Here is a 15309-nt window from a genome sequence, read left to right on the forward strand (position 1 = left end):
GCACCAGGAAAACGTGTGAGTGACGACAGGAAGCCTCCTCACACCCCAGCACTTATCTGATTGTCTAGAACGCAGTGACTCTTGCATTTAACAGCTGAGTGGTGCAACAAGTCCAGGCAATACTGCCATAAGGAACTCAAAACTGCTGTGCAACACACAAATGCTGATTGCAGATTTGAGTGGAGTATTTATGTAGTATACAGCTCTGGAAAACAATAAGAGATCACTTAATGATGATGTTTTTTCTTGATTTTATCAAATCAAAAACCTCTGGAATGTAATCAAGAGGAAGATGGATGATCACAAGCCATCAAACCACCAAACTGAACTGCTTTAATTTTTTGCACCAGGAGTGTAAAGCATAAGGTTATCCAAAAGCAGTGTTTAAGACTGGTGGAGGAGAACATGCCAAGATGCATGAAAAAACTTTCATAAAAACTTATAAAACTTTATGAATATGAACTTGTTTTCTTTGCATTATTTGAGGTCGAAAAGCTCTGCATATTTTTTGTTATTTCAGCCATTTCTCATTTTCTGCAACTATCTGAGACGCTGTTTTTTAAAATTAGACATTAAAATGATGGAAAGTTACATGGTAGGCATTGTGATAATTTTTCTTATTTTAAAGATTTTTAGGGACACTCACCTTCTTTGATTTTTTGAGCTTTTATATAGAAATGATAAACAATCTAAGTTGATTCTCGGCTAATTTTGAGTTTTCATTCAGCTTTGTGTTGAAGATAACTCCCCTCCTCCACCCCCACCACCACCTCCTCCACCCCCACCACCTCCCGCTCATTAGGCTCAGGCTTTCTCACAGAGCCCTTCCAAGGGGTTCTGAAATGGATCAAAGTTTATGATTACATAAACCATTAGTGACACAAATTAGGCAATTATTCCGAAGCAGAGCGTGACACACCCATGATCTCAAAAAGGAGTAATTGAACAAAAAGGACAAGAGCTCAAGTGTGCAGTGTCCTGTGCCGCCTTATTGCAGATACGTAAATGGAACGAACCTGTGTGCCCTGCATTTTGGGGCTGAATAGTGGCTTTGTTGACTGCGAGCGTTCGGTCATAGCCTCAGCAGTCATGTGTCTGAGAGAGAGACTAAAGGGAAGACAGATGGAGGGAGATAGATACATAGAGAGAGAGAGAGAAAGAGAGAGACAGTGAGAGAAAGCAGCAGAAGCTTGGTGTTGTGTCAGGGTTATGTTAGCTCACCCTGTGTGTGTCTCTGCACCAATCCTAAGCCCTGTTTGGAGTAATTTTGTCTTTTATGGGGGGTTTTATCCTCTGTGATTTTATTCCTGTCCAGAACGACCATGTCTGTGTTTTTTTCAGACATCTTCTGAGAAAATTACAGGCTGAATTATGTACAGTTTTTTTCTGAACTCCGTGCTCCTCCGGTAATTTTAGTCCCATCCGGACACACACGTTTAATAAAATAGCTATTTTGTCCACTGCCGCGCACCGTAATTACACTTTGAGCGCTTGGGTGTTTCCACGGAGATCCATGTAAAACACAACAGTGAGTGGAGATACAAATGGAGGAGCTACTGAACGTGTTGTCACGTGACCGTTTTTTAATTACAGTCTGGATGCAGGAGTTTTATCACTGAGTAGAAGTGTGAAATATTTTACTCTCACTGTTGCGCCGTTGGTAGCGCTAGCTCTTAGCTGCTAATGCTAATGCTCCTGCGCCCAGTCTTACACGGAATCTGGAAATCTGAGCTTACTGTAAATAAACGGAAGTGCTTTACTCTTGCATGAAAATAGACCAGAAAATAGAAGTTACAACCATTGTCATTGACATATTAATTTAAATAGCACCATGTTAAGACCCATATCTAACAGACAGGGTTCACTACTGGTGATATACTATCTTATTAGACATGTTCACACATGGAGCGCTGGCTTATCTGACAATCTACCAAAATAGACCGTTGTTCTGTGTATTTATAGGAAGTGTTTAGCGTGTTTTTTTTAAAGCAAATCAACACATTTATCTACTTTTCATTCATATTTTTGCACATTTGTGTTTACTGGCTCCAACAAAGGTCAAGTCAGCCAGCATGTTAATCCACCTATGAGCTGATCCCAACACTGACCTTAAAGGCCAGCATTGTGTATAAGCTTTCTCACAGCTTAAAGATGGTAATATAGAGGTGAGGTGGACAGATTGAGTATAAAAGTGATCATGCAGTAATTTGTTAGATCAAGCCAGCGTGTGTTAAACATGGTGGAGAACTTTTATTCATAGAATGCTAATTAAAATAATTTATCAGTTAATGCCGAGGAAATTTCTTAACATGTTTGAAACAGTTTATAACAAGGCTTGACTCACCTCATGAGGTCATTAACAGATTTAACAGGTGTGTGTATGTGTGTGTGTGTGTGTGTGTGAGAGAGAGAGAGAGAGAGAGAGAGAGAGAGGGGGGGAGAAAGACAGAGAGAGAGGGAGAAAGAGAGAGAGAGAGAGAAAGAGAGAGAGAGCAGAATCTCTAATCTGTTGGACTCAGGAGGCCAACTCTAGGTCCTGAGTTGGCCTTCTCTTTTCTGGTCTAAACCAATTATAACAAACTTAAGCACAGAAGAAATGCTAGTCATATAAATCAGTCTGACATAATTGCAATATGTACTAATGCATCTCAGAAAATTAGAATATTATTGAAAAGTTACTTTATTTCACTAATTCAGTTCAAATTGTGAAAGTCATATATTACATAGATGGATTACACACAGAGTGATCTACCTTAAGCCTTTATTTATTTTATTGTTGATTATGGCTTACATATTACGGCTTAAATAATCTGCTTCAGCTAAAATCATGGTACCACCTGCAGAGTCCATGCTCTTACAGAGTAAACCCTGTTTTGGCAGCACAAAAGAGACCTATACAATATGTGGCAGGTAGTTATAATGTTATGACTGATACTGTCAACGTACCATTAATCCAAGCCTTGTAAAAGGTGATAGGTTGTTCCAACAGCAGATGAGCACAAACAATAGGTAGGATATAGGGACTCCATCATGAGTCCAAAACTAATGCGAGTATTTACATGACTTTTAAGCTGTAGTATCATTAGTGCTCGTTAGTCGACTTATTTTGACTTAATTTCAAAAGAATTCCAGTTGAGAGGTCTAAGAACTAGAAGCTTGTTGATTTCAGTATTCAGGGTGTGCAATTAAATATTAAGTTGAGGATGCAAATAAGTTTTGTGTACATTTTTTTCTGGGTTTTTTTGTGGTGTTGCAATACACACAAGGTAATAAACATGTGTATAACAAAATGTGTTATTTCAAAAGTTTCACTGAGACATACTTAATTTTCTGGGAAAAAAATTAAAAATCAGGGGTGTTAACACTTTAGGCCATGACTGTAAGTGAAGGTCTTTCAAGAAACAGAAACAGGAGAAATCGCTGGCATGTAAACAAAGCAGGAGCAGGATAATGTGAAGAATGTGCTCGGGAATGTGGACTTTAGCTTTGCCCTTGGCCTTCAGGGAGGCCTTTGGGTGGCAAAGCAGTGACTTTTAAGCTGCATTTCTGTGTAAATAAGGCACAGTATAGCTCATTAGAGTTTCCTTCTGGGATCAATAAAGTATCTATGAATCTATCTGTCTGTCCACTCATCTGAATATTTCTCTTTTTCCACCCATATATATCTTTACTCCATTTCATATCTATCTATCTATCTATCTATCTATCTATCTATCTATCTATCTATCTATCTATCTATCTATCTTTTGCTATTTATAGGTTTATGTTTGAGTAAAATGAACATTGTTGTTTTATTCTATAAACTAGGGACATTTCTCCCACATCTATCTACACATCTGTATATTTCTTTCTTTCCTCCTATATATATTTATAAATCTTACTCTATCACTTTTCTATCTATCTATTAAAAAGCACGTTTGGGGGGAGGACTTTCTTAAACACGTTTCATTCAGCTTTCTGGCTGCTTTTAGCTTCAGCTTGAATGAAAAAAGTGAAAAAAACTAATCTCCTCAGAGATTCTCCACCATGTTTTTATGAATCTGAACCGTGAAAAAAAAAATAGAAAAAACTACACCACACAAGTTCAGCTACGTAGTGCATGACTAGAGCGAGTCCGGAGCAGACCATCGCGGAGGGACAGCAGATTCACCACTGTTATAGTCAGTCTGTTAAAAAACATATTAAAGTTTTTAAAGCGTTTAGAATATTTATATAATTAATTAAACGTGTTTAAAACGTTTTAGAAGAGATAAAAAAGACCAAAATCACTTACAAACGACAGGGGTTATTTCAGGCTCCCCCTATTGTGGCGGGGAGTGGTTTGCGCCGCTGGTGGAATTCCGAGAACTGAGAGCTGAATGTTCGCAGAAGTCTGTTTCCAAGAAGCGAGTCCAGACGGCTCTTCCAGGAAAATAACGCACACCAGGTGACTTTCTCCTACCTGTCAGAGCTTCAGCGCGGCGCTCAGACGCGCTCTACCTTTTCTACTACACTTTTAACATGTTTGGATAATTTCCAGGCGACTTTATTGTACATTTTGTTTGTTTGTTAGCCTTTAAGCTAAGCCAGCGGCCGTTGGAGTTAGTTAGCTAACTAGCTAAACTATTTAACTTAATAACGGTCTTTTGAACGCTTGGTTTGGGTTGTTAACGCTTTAATGGCTTGGCTAAAATCATTAAATCAGTTTTAACGCTTGCCTGTTGTGTTTTAAAACGCCGTAAGTTTTTATGTAGCGTTAGTTAACCTAACTCAGCAGAAATGTCAGACTCGCTGTGCGCATGCGCGGCACAAGCGCACAAGCGTCGACCTGTTTTCTCACATGGATGGAAAAAAAAAGGCTGCGCTGTTTTTTGTATTTATTTAAAGTTTAAAAAACGCGTTAAACTGATTCAGAATCAGATTGAACGTTTTTTTCCTCGTGCTTTATTTGATTTAACGCTGCTTAAGTGTCATTCAAGGCTTCATCCCTCTCGTATAAGTGCACTGCAAATCTGTCATTAGGATATAAATAGTCTAGACAGGCTGTTAGTTAATAGGTCTGACTTGGTTTAGGTTGGGTTTGACCCACTTATTTGGCTGGAGTGGGAATTATAGCTTATTTGTGAACGGAAATAACCTGCATATATGCAAACCACTTATAAATGATGTTTTTTTTTATTCTACCAAATTAAAAAAGCTCTGAAATATAATTAAGAGGAAGATGGATGCATAAAAAAACTGTGATTAAAAAACAGGGTTATTCCACCAAATATTGATTTTTTAAATTCTGATTTTTTTTTGCGTTATTTGAGGTCTGAAAGCTCTGTGTCTTTTTTATTATTTCAGCCATTTCACATTTTCTGCAAAAAAAAAAAAAACTGCACTGTATTTATGTAATAAGACCCAAAATCAACCTGACAATGTAATTAGAAAGTAATAAGACATTTAATCATAATGGTCATAGTGGTGTTATTATTATTAAGCAGGACCTTGTATTACATTATTGCAAGCTCAAACATGTAGTACTTATTGAGATACTGGCTGTTTGAGTAAATGGTGTTAATGAGTACTGTTAATGGATATATATAGATGCTAAATGCATCCAAACGTATGATTGATAGTTTTAATGTTGTAAAAAGTTGTTTGTAAAAGTCTTGCACTTGCACATGTAAATGATATTAGCCAGAATGGAAAATCAAGACAGCTAGGTTAATGTATTGACGAAAATAGGGAGTGATCATAAAAGCTACACAACACCTACATCTTAATAAATTCCTTTCAAGACACATGACACAAACCTACATGAATGTTCGTAAAGCTCTGCTTTCATCAGTTCTGATGATGTCATTTCACCTCAGCAGAAAGTACTACTATGACTAGTAAATAGAAATGCTGGTTGTAAAAACCCTTTAAAAATGTCTGTGTAGGTTTACGTCAGGGTTATTTGTGTAACTGCAGCCCTGCAGTAAAGTGTTAATGTAAATTCTAACCTTGGCCAGGTGTGAACAGACATATGGCCACCTGTTGTGGTGCTCAGAGGTGGATTTATCTTTATTTAATACGGCTGGACAGATGGAGGCATTGTGTGGACTTGTTGGATAAATTAATATTGCTAATTAATTTTGCCTATTAAATATTTATAAACTAGACTACTTGTGACAGTATTGATTGGTTGATTGATTTATGTTAACGATGAATAATCAGATTTATGGAAACACATTGCTCTCTATGAAACAGGTGATCTGCTGAACTGTTCTAAGTTGTCACACTGTACCTTATGTCGCCCTCTAGAGTTTATATTGGGATATTGGTCTTTGTGTAGGACTGTTCAGGTTACAACAGAGGCCTGTGCATGTATTCCTCCACCAGTCTTACACACTGCTTTTGGATAACCTTATGCTCTACACTCCTGGTGCAAAAATTCAAGCAGTTCAGTTTGGTTTGATGGCTTGTGATCATCCATCTTCTTCTTGATTATATTCCAGAGGTTTACAATTTGGTAAAATCGAAAAAGAAACTCATACATTTTAAAGTGCTCTCTTATTTCTTATGAGAGCTGTATATGTGATATAACATGCAGTGCTGGGTGGTGTTCATACAGTTAAGTATCACAATACAGTTGACTAGTTTGGAAACTTCAGTACTTTCTTAGTACCACAGTACAGCTTTCAGTACTGTCAAAGATTTCAGTTCTTTTTTTTTTTTTTTTTTTTTTTTTTAAAGCTGGAACAGCTGGAGAACAGCTTTCAGTAATTGTTCTCAACCCAAACAGGTTTTAATCATTGTTAGAATATGACAGCTGTAGAAGATGTTTCGGTCTGACTCTCAGGCCTCCCCTACGGCTCTCGATTCCTAGGAACTGTGTAGACATGCTCTGTGGTTAATCACTGTGGGCACTGCTGTCCCAAACAGGTCAGTGGGAGAAAGTCTGTGTACACAGGCCACAGCAGACCTTCAACTCCCGTGGCCTAGAAAGTCAAACAAGCTTATTACAAATTTACAACATGGAACAGCATGCTTTTCTTGTTAATTAATTAATTTATTTTTTAAAATTTTATATGCAATGTATTTACCTTTTAATACAGAAATAATAGAAAAATAAATTTTCACTACAGACATATTTTATGCAGTAGAGTTATATATACAATTAAAATATTTAATTTACTAATGTATCTCAATTTTATTGAGTCCACGCTGCTTAAATGTCTATATTCTATAACTTTTTGTAGTCTTTATAAGATGTTTAAACATGTTTATTTACCATGAATAATAACAATAATAATAAAATATAATTCCCTCAAAAATTAAAAGTTTTTTAGTAAATCAGGCCTACTTTCCATTTACAGCTCTGAAAAAAACAATTAGGAGAACACTTCAGTTTCTGAATAAATTTCTCTGATTTTGCTATTTATAGGTTTATATTTCAGTAAAATGAACATTGTTGTTTTATTCTATAAACTACAGACAACATTTCTCCCAAATTACAAATAAAAATATTGTCATTTAGAGCATTTATTTACAGAAAATGAGAAATGGCTGAAATAACAAAATTTAAGCAGTTCAGCTTGGTTTGATGGCTTGTGATCATCCATATGGATACAAACTGAGATCCATAAGGAAACAAGTTAAATTATGTTTTATTGTTTTTTTTTTTCTTTCCCACAGAGTTTGCTAGCATGAATAGCGCAGCAGACGGCTGCATCCAGTTCACTCGCCATGCGGGGGACGTGCTCTTCAACTTCAACCGCCTGCGGAGCCGCAACATCCTCACTGACGTCACTATTGTGGTCGGAGGGCAGCAGTTTCACGCCCACAAAACAGTGCTTATGGCCTGCAGGTGAGCTGAGCTGAACAAGTCATCAATAAAACTTTTATGTTCAAGAAAACGTTAACCAAAACAATGATTGGTCAGAGACAGCAGATGCAGTTGAATAGCCAAGCCATGTTTGAGGAATATGCTGGGCTATGTTTATCCTATTAACACAAGAAATGTGTCACCACAGGAATGTTCCAGTTTTAGCTTAAATATTGAAAGCAGCACAAATGTAATACTAATAATATGTCTTAATTGTGTTTTTTTACTTTTTTTAAGCAAGTAATTGTATATTTTGAGAGTTAATTTATCTTAGATAAGAATGGTTATAGTCTAAGTTTGGTGTTAGCATATCATCTCTTCTTCTAAAAAGAAGAAGTACACATTACTGTCATGTCACTGATCATGTTCGTTCATGAATCATCTCATTCGATTTTTTTTTTTGAGGAACTATAGCTTTCAGATTAGCTAAACGATTGCTGAGGTTTTCTCTGCCATCACTAAAACAAGACCTGCTTTCACTCAACCCACCACTTCTCTCATTTCACTTCCCTTATTCTGAAAAATAAATTTCACGAGTACCCTTTGCTTTTACTAGAAATTAAAGACAGGACCGGAAACCAAAAACTGCACAAAATAGCTCATTTTAGTAGTATTATTATAAAAATAATAAATATTATTATTGTTATTAAATTAACTGAAAGTCAGCTTAATGTGTTTCATGAGTTTAATGTGACTAATGTCTAGATTAAATATTATACATATGTGTTATAAAGATTGTTAAAATGATTTGTGCATGTAGTAACTTATTTTATATCCCTTTCTTTTCTTTTAAAGTGGATACTTCTATACCTTATTCGTCAACACTCAAAAAAGTGACCCTATGGTCATAAGTTTGGACACAACGGTGGACCCCAATGGCTTTGCTATACTCCTGGAGTTTATGTACACCTCCTGCCTGACCCTTAAAGAGCGCTACATCCTGGCCACCCTCAGCACAGCCATATATCTACAAATGGAGCACATGGTGGAAACCTGCCAGAAGTTCATGGAATCCAGGTAGATAAAAAAGCCCATATTCTGTGTTATATTTACATGGGTTTATATATACGACAGTGTATATATACATTTGCATGCATTTATGTATACAAATGAGCTATGATCTTATTGATTGCCCTGTATTGGGGGCACAAAAATGGCAATGTTTAGCTGTGAAGCTATATATATATAAGCTAGAAGCTATATGTAAATGTACTAGTGAATCTCCAAAATAATGAATATCATTGAAAAGTAACTTTATTTCAGTAATTCAGTTCTAAATTATATAGATGTATTACACACAGAGTGACCTATTTTAAGCGTTTATTTATTTTATTGTTGATGATTATGGTTTACAGCCAATGAAAACCCAAAAATCGGTGTCTTAGAAAATTAGAATATTATATATGACCAACTGGTACTTTTGGTACAGTGTGGGCAGTGTGCCAAGTCCTGCTGGAAAATAAAAGCCACATCTATGTAAAAATTATCAGCAGAGGGCAGACACTGATTTTTGGATTTTCATTGTCTGTAAGCCATAAAAGGAAAGGGTCATCAACAATAAAATAAATAAAGGCTTAAAATAGATCACTCTGTGTTTAATACATCTATATAATATATGAGTTTCACTTTTGCGTCAACTAAATTAATAAAATAAAGTAACTTTTCAATGATATTCACTGAGAATGTTTTTTTTCAAATGCACTATTGTGTGTATATATATATATATGTGTGTGTACATGTGCAACCCAGCTCGTCACAAACTTTTTAAAAAAGTTGCTGGTTTTCATTGTTACGTTTTCAGCCGTGATGTTTACAGATGGTTATAGATCATATCTCTTTATTTGCGTCATCAGTTAAACCGGTCTGTTTATCTTTTCACAGGGGTTTGAGTGTGAAGCAGCCTAGAGAGGAAGTACAAGCCAGCCACACAAGTTTACCTCAGGATGTCTCCTTTAGCTTCAGTAATGTTACAAGGAGCAGTGGGAGGTCCCTCGGGCCTCCAGTCGTTCACTATGCAGTCAGCACCTCCACCAGCAGCCCCACGCGTTTCTACGGCCACCTCCCTGTTCCAGGGGCGGCCACCTCCAGCGTTAAACCTCTGGCCTGGCAGGTTCCCTGCAACAGCGTCATCACCCAGGGTCAGCGCTCTCCTCCAGTAGGAGAAGCCTCCCATAAAGTAAACAGCTCCAGCATCTCTCAAATCTACCACCCCGTCCGTCCATCTGTGGTCCTCCAGCTGGGCCAGGATCAGGGCAACAACGCTAGCTCCGCCGGTATGAAGGTGGAGGCGGAAGACATGGAGAACTTTGGCCATTCTCAGATTATCGGACCTCACAGCCCACTGAGGTCGGACTGCCAGCCCAATTCTCCAGCCGAGTCCAGCGGCTGCAGCAGGGAGGCGGCTTCCTCCCAGAGAGCTTCAGCCAATGAGGCGAAGGTCCACAACTGGAAGAAGTACAAGTTCATCGTGCTAAACTCCGCCGACGGCTCAGAGAATCTCTCTCAAACCGGCACAGAGTCCACGACCAAGAGTACCGAACACACAAGCATCAGCTACTTGAATAGTAACAGCAGGTGGGTTGCAAAATTGACAATGACTTACTGTTTAGATTAATGAATCAGTTCAGTTCATTAAAAATGTAATTATCTCAAATTCTTATGTAATTTGGTACATTAATCATACATACACATGCTTAATTAAGCCTAAATTATACCACATTTAGTTCTAAACCTGAAATGTGAGTGTGATTGGCTGAGAGGCGTTCTAAGAGTGCTGTTATCAGCTGGTAATGCACTGTAACCACCACATACGGGTAACCTAGCAACGATGCAGCGCTTACAAGCCAAACTGCACAGCTACAGGAAGCAGAGCACTATAGACACTATTTTAACTGGCCGTGTGCTTAAAACCAAACAGATACTATTTTCTCCCCCTCTTGAACTCTTTAAATCTTTTAATAAACAGCGATAATGGATAGGACTGTGTGTGATATAAACGCAATAATACACTCAAGGTTTGTGCTATAACTTATAATATTGGCACCGCTGTGCTGCAGTCTTAGGCACTAAGCCAAGTTGCCAGTATTACACATTATACCACAAACCTCGAGTGTATTATAGCTTAAATATAGCATGATTCTCATCAACAAGCTCAAATTGATTATGATTTCTGAGGAAAGGACTCAGTGCTTTATTGAAACCGAGTATTACCCATGATTAATATGATTAATTATGATTGTTTAGAAAATCACTCGGAGCATTATTGAAACCGAAATTCATGGTTGTTTTTTGTCTTGTTTTTAGATCTGTGGAGGATTTTGGTCAAAGAGCAAGTGATGCCATGCCTTTGTCAACATCTACCCACATTCAGAGGGATGAGAGCAACTCGAACAGCTCTGAGATGAGCCATGGTTAGTGTTTCTGTACTAAACCTCTAACATATGTGCATGTACTTTAGGTTGTTTTAAAAGATTATCCGCTAAATAAAAAACTTTTTATTTGTTTTTCTGCAGGGAACAGCAGTGTGGTCTGCAGTGACTGTCATTCCAGAGTTGAGATGAACTCAGAGAATCATTGGCACCTTCAGGAGGGCAAGCCATACAAGTGCGACCGCTGCCAGTCTTTAAATAGCCCCAAGGCTGTCCATCCAGGTAGATAAACGACTGCATTTCTGTCTGCAGTTAATAATAATAATAATACTGTTTTTTTGATAGATCAAGAAGTAAAAAAATACTAAACCTATTTAATAGCAGTAAAAAACAGCACAGTCTCACTGACAGTGTGTTTTATGTGTTTTATTGTTTGGTGTAACAGTGGAAAAGCCGTACCGATGCAATGTTTGTGGAGCTCAGTTCAACAGACCTGCGAACCTAAAGACTCACCTGAGGATCCACTCTGGGGAAAAGCCATACAAGTGTGAAACGTGCAGCTCGTGCTTCGTCCAGGTAGTTAAAAACGTCAAAATTGAGGTTTAGCAGGAAGGGTCAGTTATAGTGGAGGGTATGAATTATGTCAATTTAAATTTTCCTATATTTTAACCAACAACTATGGACCTGTTGCCACCCATCTCCACTTGTTTATAAGACATTTCCCTACAAAACTTAAGACCCTATTTAATTTCCAGAGCTCCAGAGCTGCTGTTTTACTGCTCTGCTCTGTAGTGAGTGAATGGCTAGACTCAAGACTTTCTTTTTTCAATAAAAGAAAAAATCTCACAGTCCAGTTCCACCCAAATAACAATTATTAAGTTGATGGAAAAATAAAATATAAAATAAAGAATAAAATAGATAAGAATGGGGAAACAGACATAGTATATATAACATAATTAAGATAATAGGGAAGCATAGATGAGTGTGAATAAATAGCAGTAACATGTAAAAGTGTCTCAATGTTGTTTAATATGTAATTGTCCTTTTAAATTGGAGTTTAAGAGTCTTACAGCTTCTAAAATGAAGCTGTTTCTTAGTGCATACTGCCACCTACTGTACTGAAATTACAACTTTTTTACAGTTTAATCACTGCAGGACTTTAGATCCCTTAAAGGTGGTTGGTTGTCTGTGTTTTACTGTATTTTGTATTTTCTCTGAAGCTAACCGTTTGCCCATATCTATATGCAGGTGGCTCACCTGAGGGCCCATGTGCTAATTCACACCGGAGAGAAGCCATATTCCTGTGACGTCTGCGGCACCCGCTTCCGCCACCTGCAGACACTAAAGAGTCACCTGCGCATACACACCGGCGAGAAGCCCTATCACGTAAGTGCTCCACTTTAAAAGTGAATCTTTTGAGGGCTTATAATCAAATTTCATTAATTTTACACTTTTAAAGAGACATTAAACCCTAAACCATATTTTCCCTTTAATAGCTGAAGTGTGTTTCCCTATTTGAAGTAATGAAACATTCCAGTCCTCAGCCAATCAGCTCTCCCTCCTGCCCCGCCCCTAAACCCATACATCACACAGTGCCCCTTCCAAACTACCTTTCTCATTTTCCCATTTTTAGCCTTATTTTAATTTGAGCTGAGGGTGGACTCAGGGAGTTTAGTGCCCCTTTAATCATTTCAGAACTTGCATCCATTACAATGGACGTCATGTATTTTATTTATTTTTAAATATTTTGTTGCACATAACACTATTTGAGAGCTGTTATCCATCAGAATACACCACAAACCAGCCAATAAAAGAAGTTTATAAACTAAGTCCCCTCCACTGCAAAAACACTGGAAAGACATTAGTGCTAGAGCCATTGAGGCAAAGTAACAGCTCATGTTTTACTAATTTAGTGTAATTTAGAACATTTTAAATCATGTTTTTGTACTGATTAGGAATGGTTTATTAAATAGAAAGGTCAATATAAACCAAAAAATATTTTTATTTACACACAGCAATAATGCGATTCAGTGTTAGATTTCCTCTGCAGTGGACCAAAATACCTGACAGCAGGTAGCTGCCTTAGTCAGTATACCAGTAAACATGATTTATAATATATATATTAAGATTCCAGAGCTTCAGGTTTGTCCGATCTGTCCTTTTTGGTAAGAACTGTGTCTAACTTATCAGTCACTAAATGATACACAGAATGAAAAATGCAGCATTTTATAGAAGACGATAATGTGAATAAAATGTAATTTTATAGTGCAATAATATGCATCAGACATCTGTTAGCCACCCTATTACAATCATGAACTTCTATCTAATGCATGACTGTGTTAAAGATAACGACTCTTTTAATCATTGTATGCAAATGATAACCTCTTTTTTCTACTACTCGTTTAATCTGCGATTCTTTCTAAAGTGTGTAAAGTCTTACTGATGTTTTCTTTATACAGTGGCGAGAAAAAAGTATTCGCCCCCTACAGATTTATTTTTTGTTATGCTGATATTTTTCAGATTATCAAACAAACTTTAAAATCAGACAAAAATAACCTGAATAAATAAAAAAAACACTTTAATTAATAAATTCAATTCAATTAAATAATACTTTTATTTATTAAAGGAAAAATAACTATCCAAACCCCTGTGTGAAAAAGTGTGTAAAAGGTTTTGCCCCCTAAACCCTTAACCTGGTTGTGACTATTGGTGGCAACAAATGCAATCAAGCTTTACTGATAACTGGCAACGAGTCTTTTACAACTCTTTTTTTACAGATTTTTTAAAATTCAGACACATTAAAGGGTTTGCAATAATAATTTGACTTATTTGCTATGTAGATTTTATAGTAGAATATTAGTGTTCTTTTTTGTGCATTAAACTTCCACATACATACTCAGAACCAGCATATGTATATATAGCATTGTATATTTTTATACCCAGTCATATTAACGTTTATTTACTCTGTGATCTGACAATAAATATCTTGAATTATTGAATCTTCTAGCTTCAATTCAAGCAATTATTTTTTTTTTGCCAAGGCTGTTTCAGTTGTTTTAATCTGCTTGTTTTTTACACACTGCATTTTGACTGATCTTTCTATAATTTCTCTCTCCTCAGTGTGAGAAATGTGACTTACGCTTCCGCCACAAAAGCCAGTTAAGACTGCACCTTCGGCAGAAACACGGAGCCGTGACCAACAGCAAGGTCCAGCACTGACCAGCTCAGCAGCAGCCGGCTGAAACAAACATGAACTCAGAGACTGAACCAAAATGCACAATAATAGCAGAGGTACCCCGACACAGTGCGGGACTGAAGCTGCTCTCTCCATCACTGGGTACTACCACACGTGGTACGCTGAGGCAGCGGACGTCAGGCACGACTCGGGACCAGACCTCCCTTCAGTGTTAGATTGTTACAGATTTAATGCGCTTCTGTACATTTTTATAATGTAAAACCGACCATAAACATCAATTAATACAGAGCTGTGTATTATAGGAAGTGGTGATGTTTATATTATAGATGATTATTTTGTGAATGTGAAATCAGATACTGTTTATTTTTGCACTTGCTGAGTATGGTACATGTTAGAGGGTACTCTTTAAAAAAATTAAATAAAAAAAGCTTTATTTATAGGTCCTTCATTAACACTGTACAGTATTTTGATACCAATGAGGGCCGACGGTACTTGTAATAAAATATTTGATACCAAAGATTGTTCATGATTGTTTCATGTCATTGTGACGACTTTGCTTTAAGTTGCTTTAAGTTGGAGTAGCTAAAAAAATCATTTATATTAATCCTTTGAACCTTTGAACATCAGGTATTTTCTTTTTTTAAGTTGCACATAACAATAATTGAGACCTGTTGTCCATCACAATAGACCATGAACCAGCCAATAAAAAAGTTTACAAGCCAATTGAATCATAGCTTAAGCCCTATCTAGATGGGATTAGTTTCTCATGGGTTTCTGGGGTAATTTTCTCTTTTACTGTTTTTTTTTTATCCTCTGTGATAACATACCTAGTAAAAAACAATTACAAATTTAAGAATACTTATACTTCTCATCACTGTATCATAATTTAGGGCTGAAAAAGGTTATCAACT

General features: G+C 36.9%; 1 protein-coding gene across 1 annotated transcript; it reads left to right on the plus strand.

The window, feature by feature from the left end:
- Window positions 1-4320: 4320 nt before the first annotated feature.
- Window positions 4321-14837, plus strand: bcl6ab (BCL6A transcription repressor b). The gene is made up of 9 exons (XM_007250630.4): window positions 4321-4426; window positions 7645-7816; window positions 8630-8851; window positions 9716-10408; window positions 11138-11244; window positions 11347-11484; window positions 11648-11778; window positions 12451-12588; window positions 14323-14837. The coding sequence occupies exons 2-9, from the start codon at window positions 7656-7658 to the stop codon at window positions 14419-14421; spliced, it is 1689 nt and encodes a 562-aa protein (XP_007250692.3). The 5' UTR covers window positions 4321-4426; window positions 7645-7655; the 3' UTR covers window positions 14422-14837.
- Window positions 14838-15309: the final 472 nt, after the last annotated feature.

The sequence above is a fragment of the Astyanax mexicanus genome, chromosome 8, assembly GCF_023375975.1.
Source record: "Astyanax mexicanus isolate ESR-SI-001 chromosome 8, AstMex3_surface, whole genome shotgun sequence".
Lineage (NCBI taxonomy): Eukaryota > Metazoa > Chordata > Actinopteri > Characiformes > Acestrorhamphidae > Astyanax > Astyanax mexicanus.

What these genes read in the sequence shown, in the direction of transcription:
- bcl6ab (XM_007250630.4), top strand. Translation starts at nt 7,656, where the DNA reads ATGAATAGCGCAGCAGACGGCTGCATCCAGTTCACTCGCCATGCGGGG. An exon ending in CAGAAGTTCATGGAATCCAG is followed by an intron (nt 8,852 to 9,715) that starts GTAGATAAAAAA and finishes ATCTTTTCACAG; the next exon opens with GGGTTTGAGTGTGAAGCAGC. An exon ending in CCGGCGAGAAGCCCTATCAC is followed by an intron (nt 12,589 to 14,322) that starts GTAAGTGCTCCA and finishes CTCTCTCCTCAG; the next exon opens with TGTGAGAAATGTGACTTACG.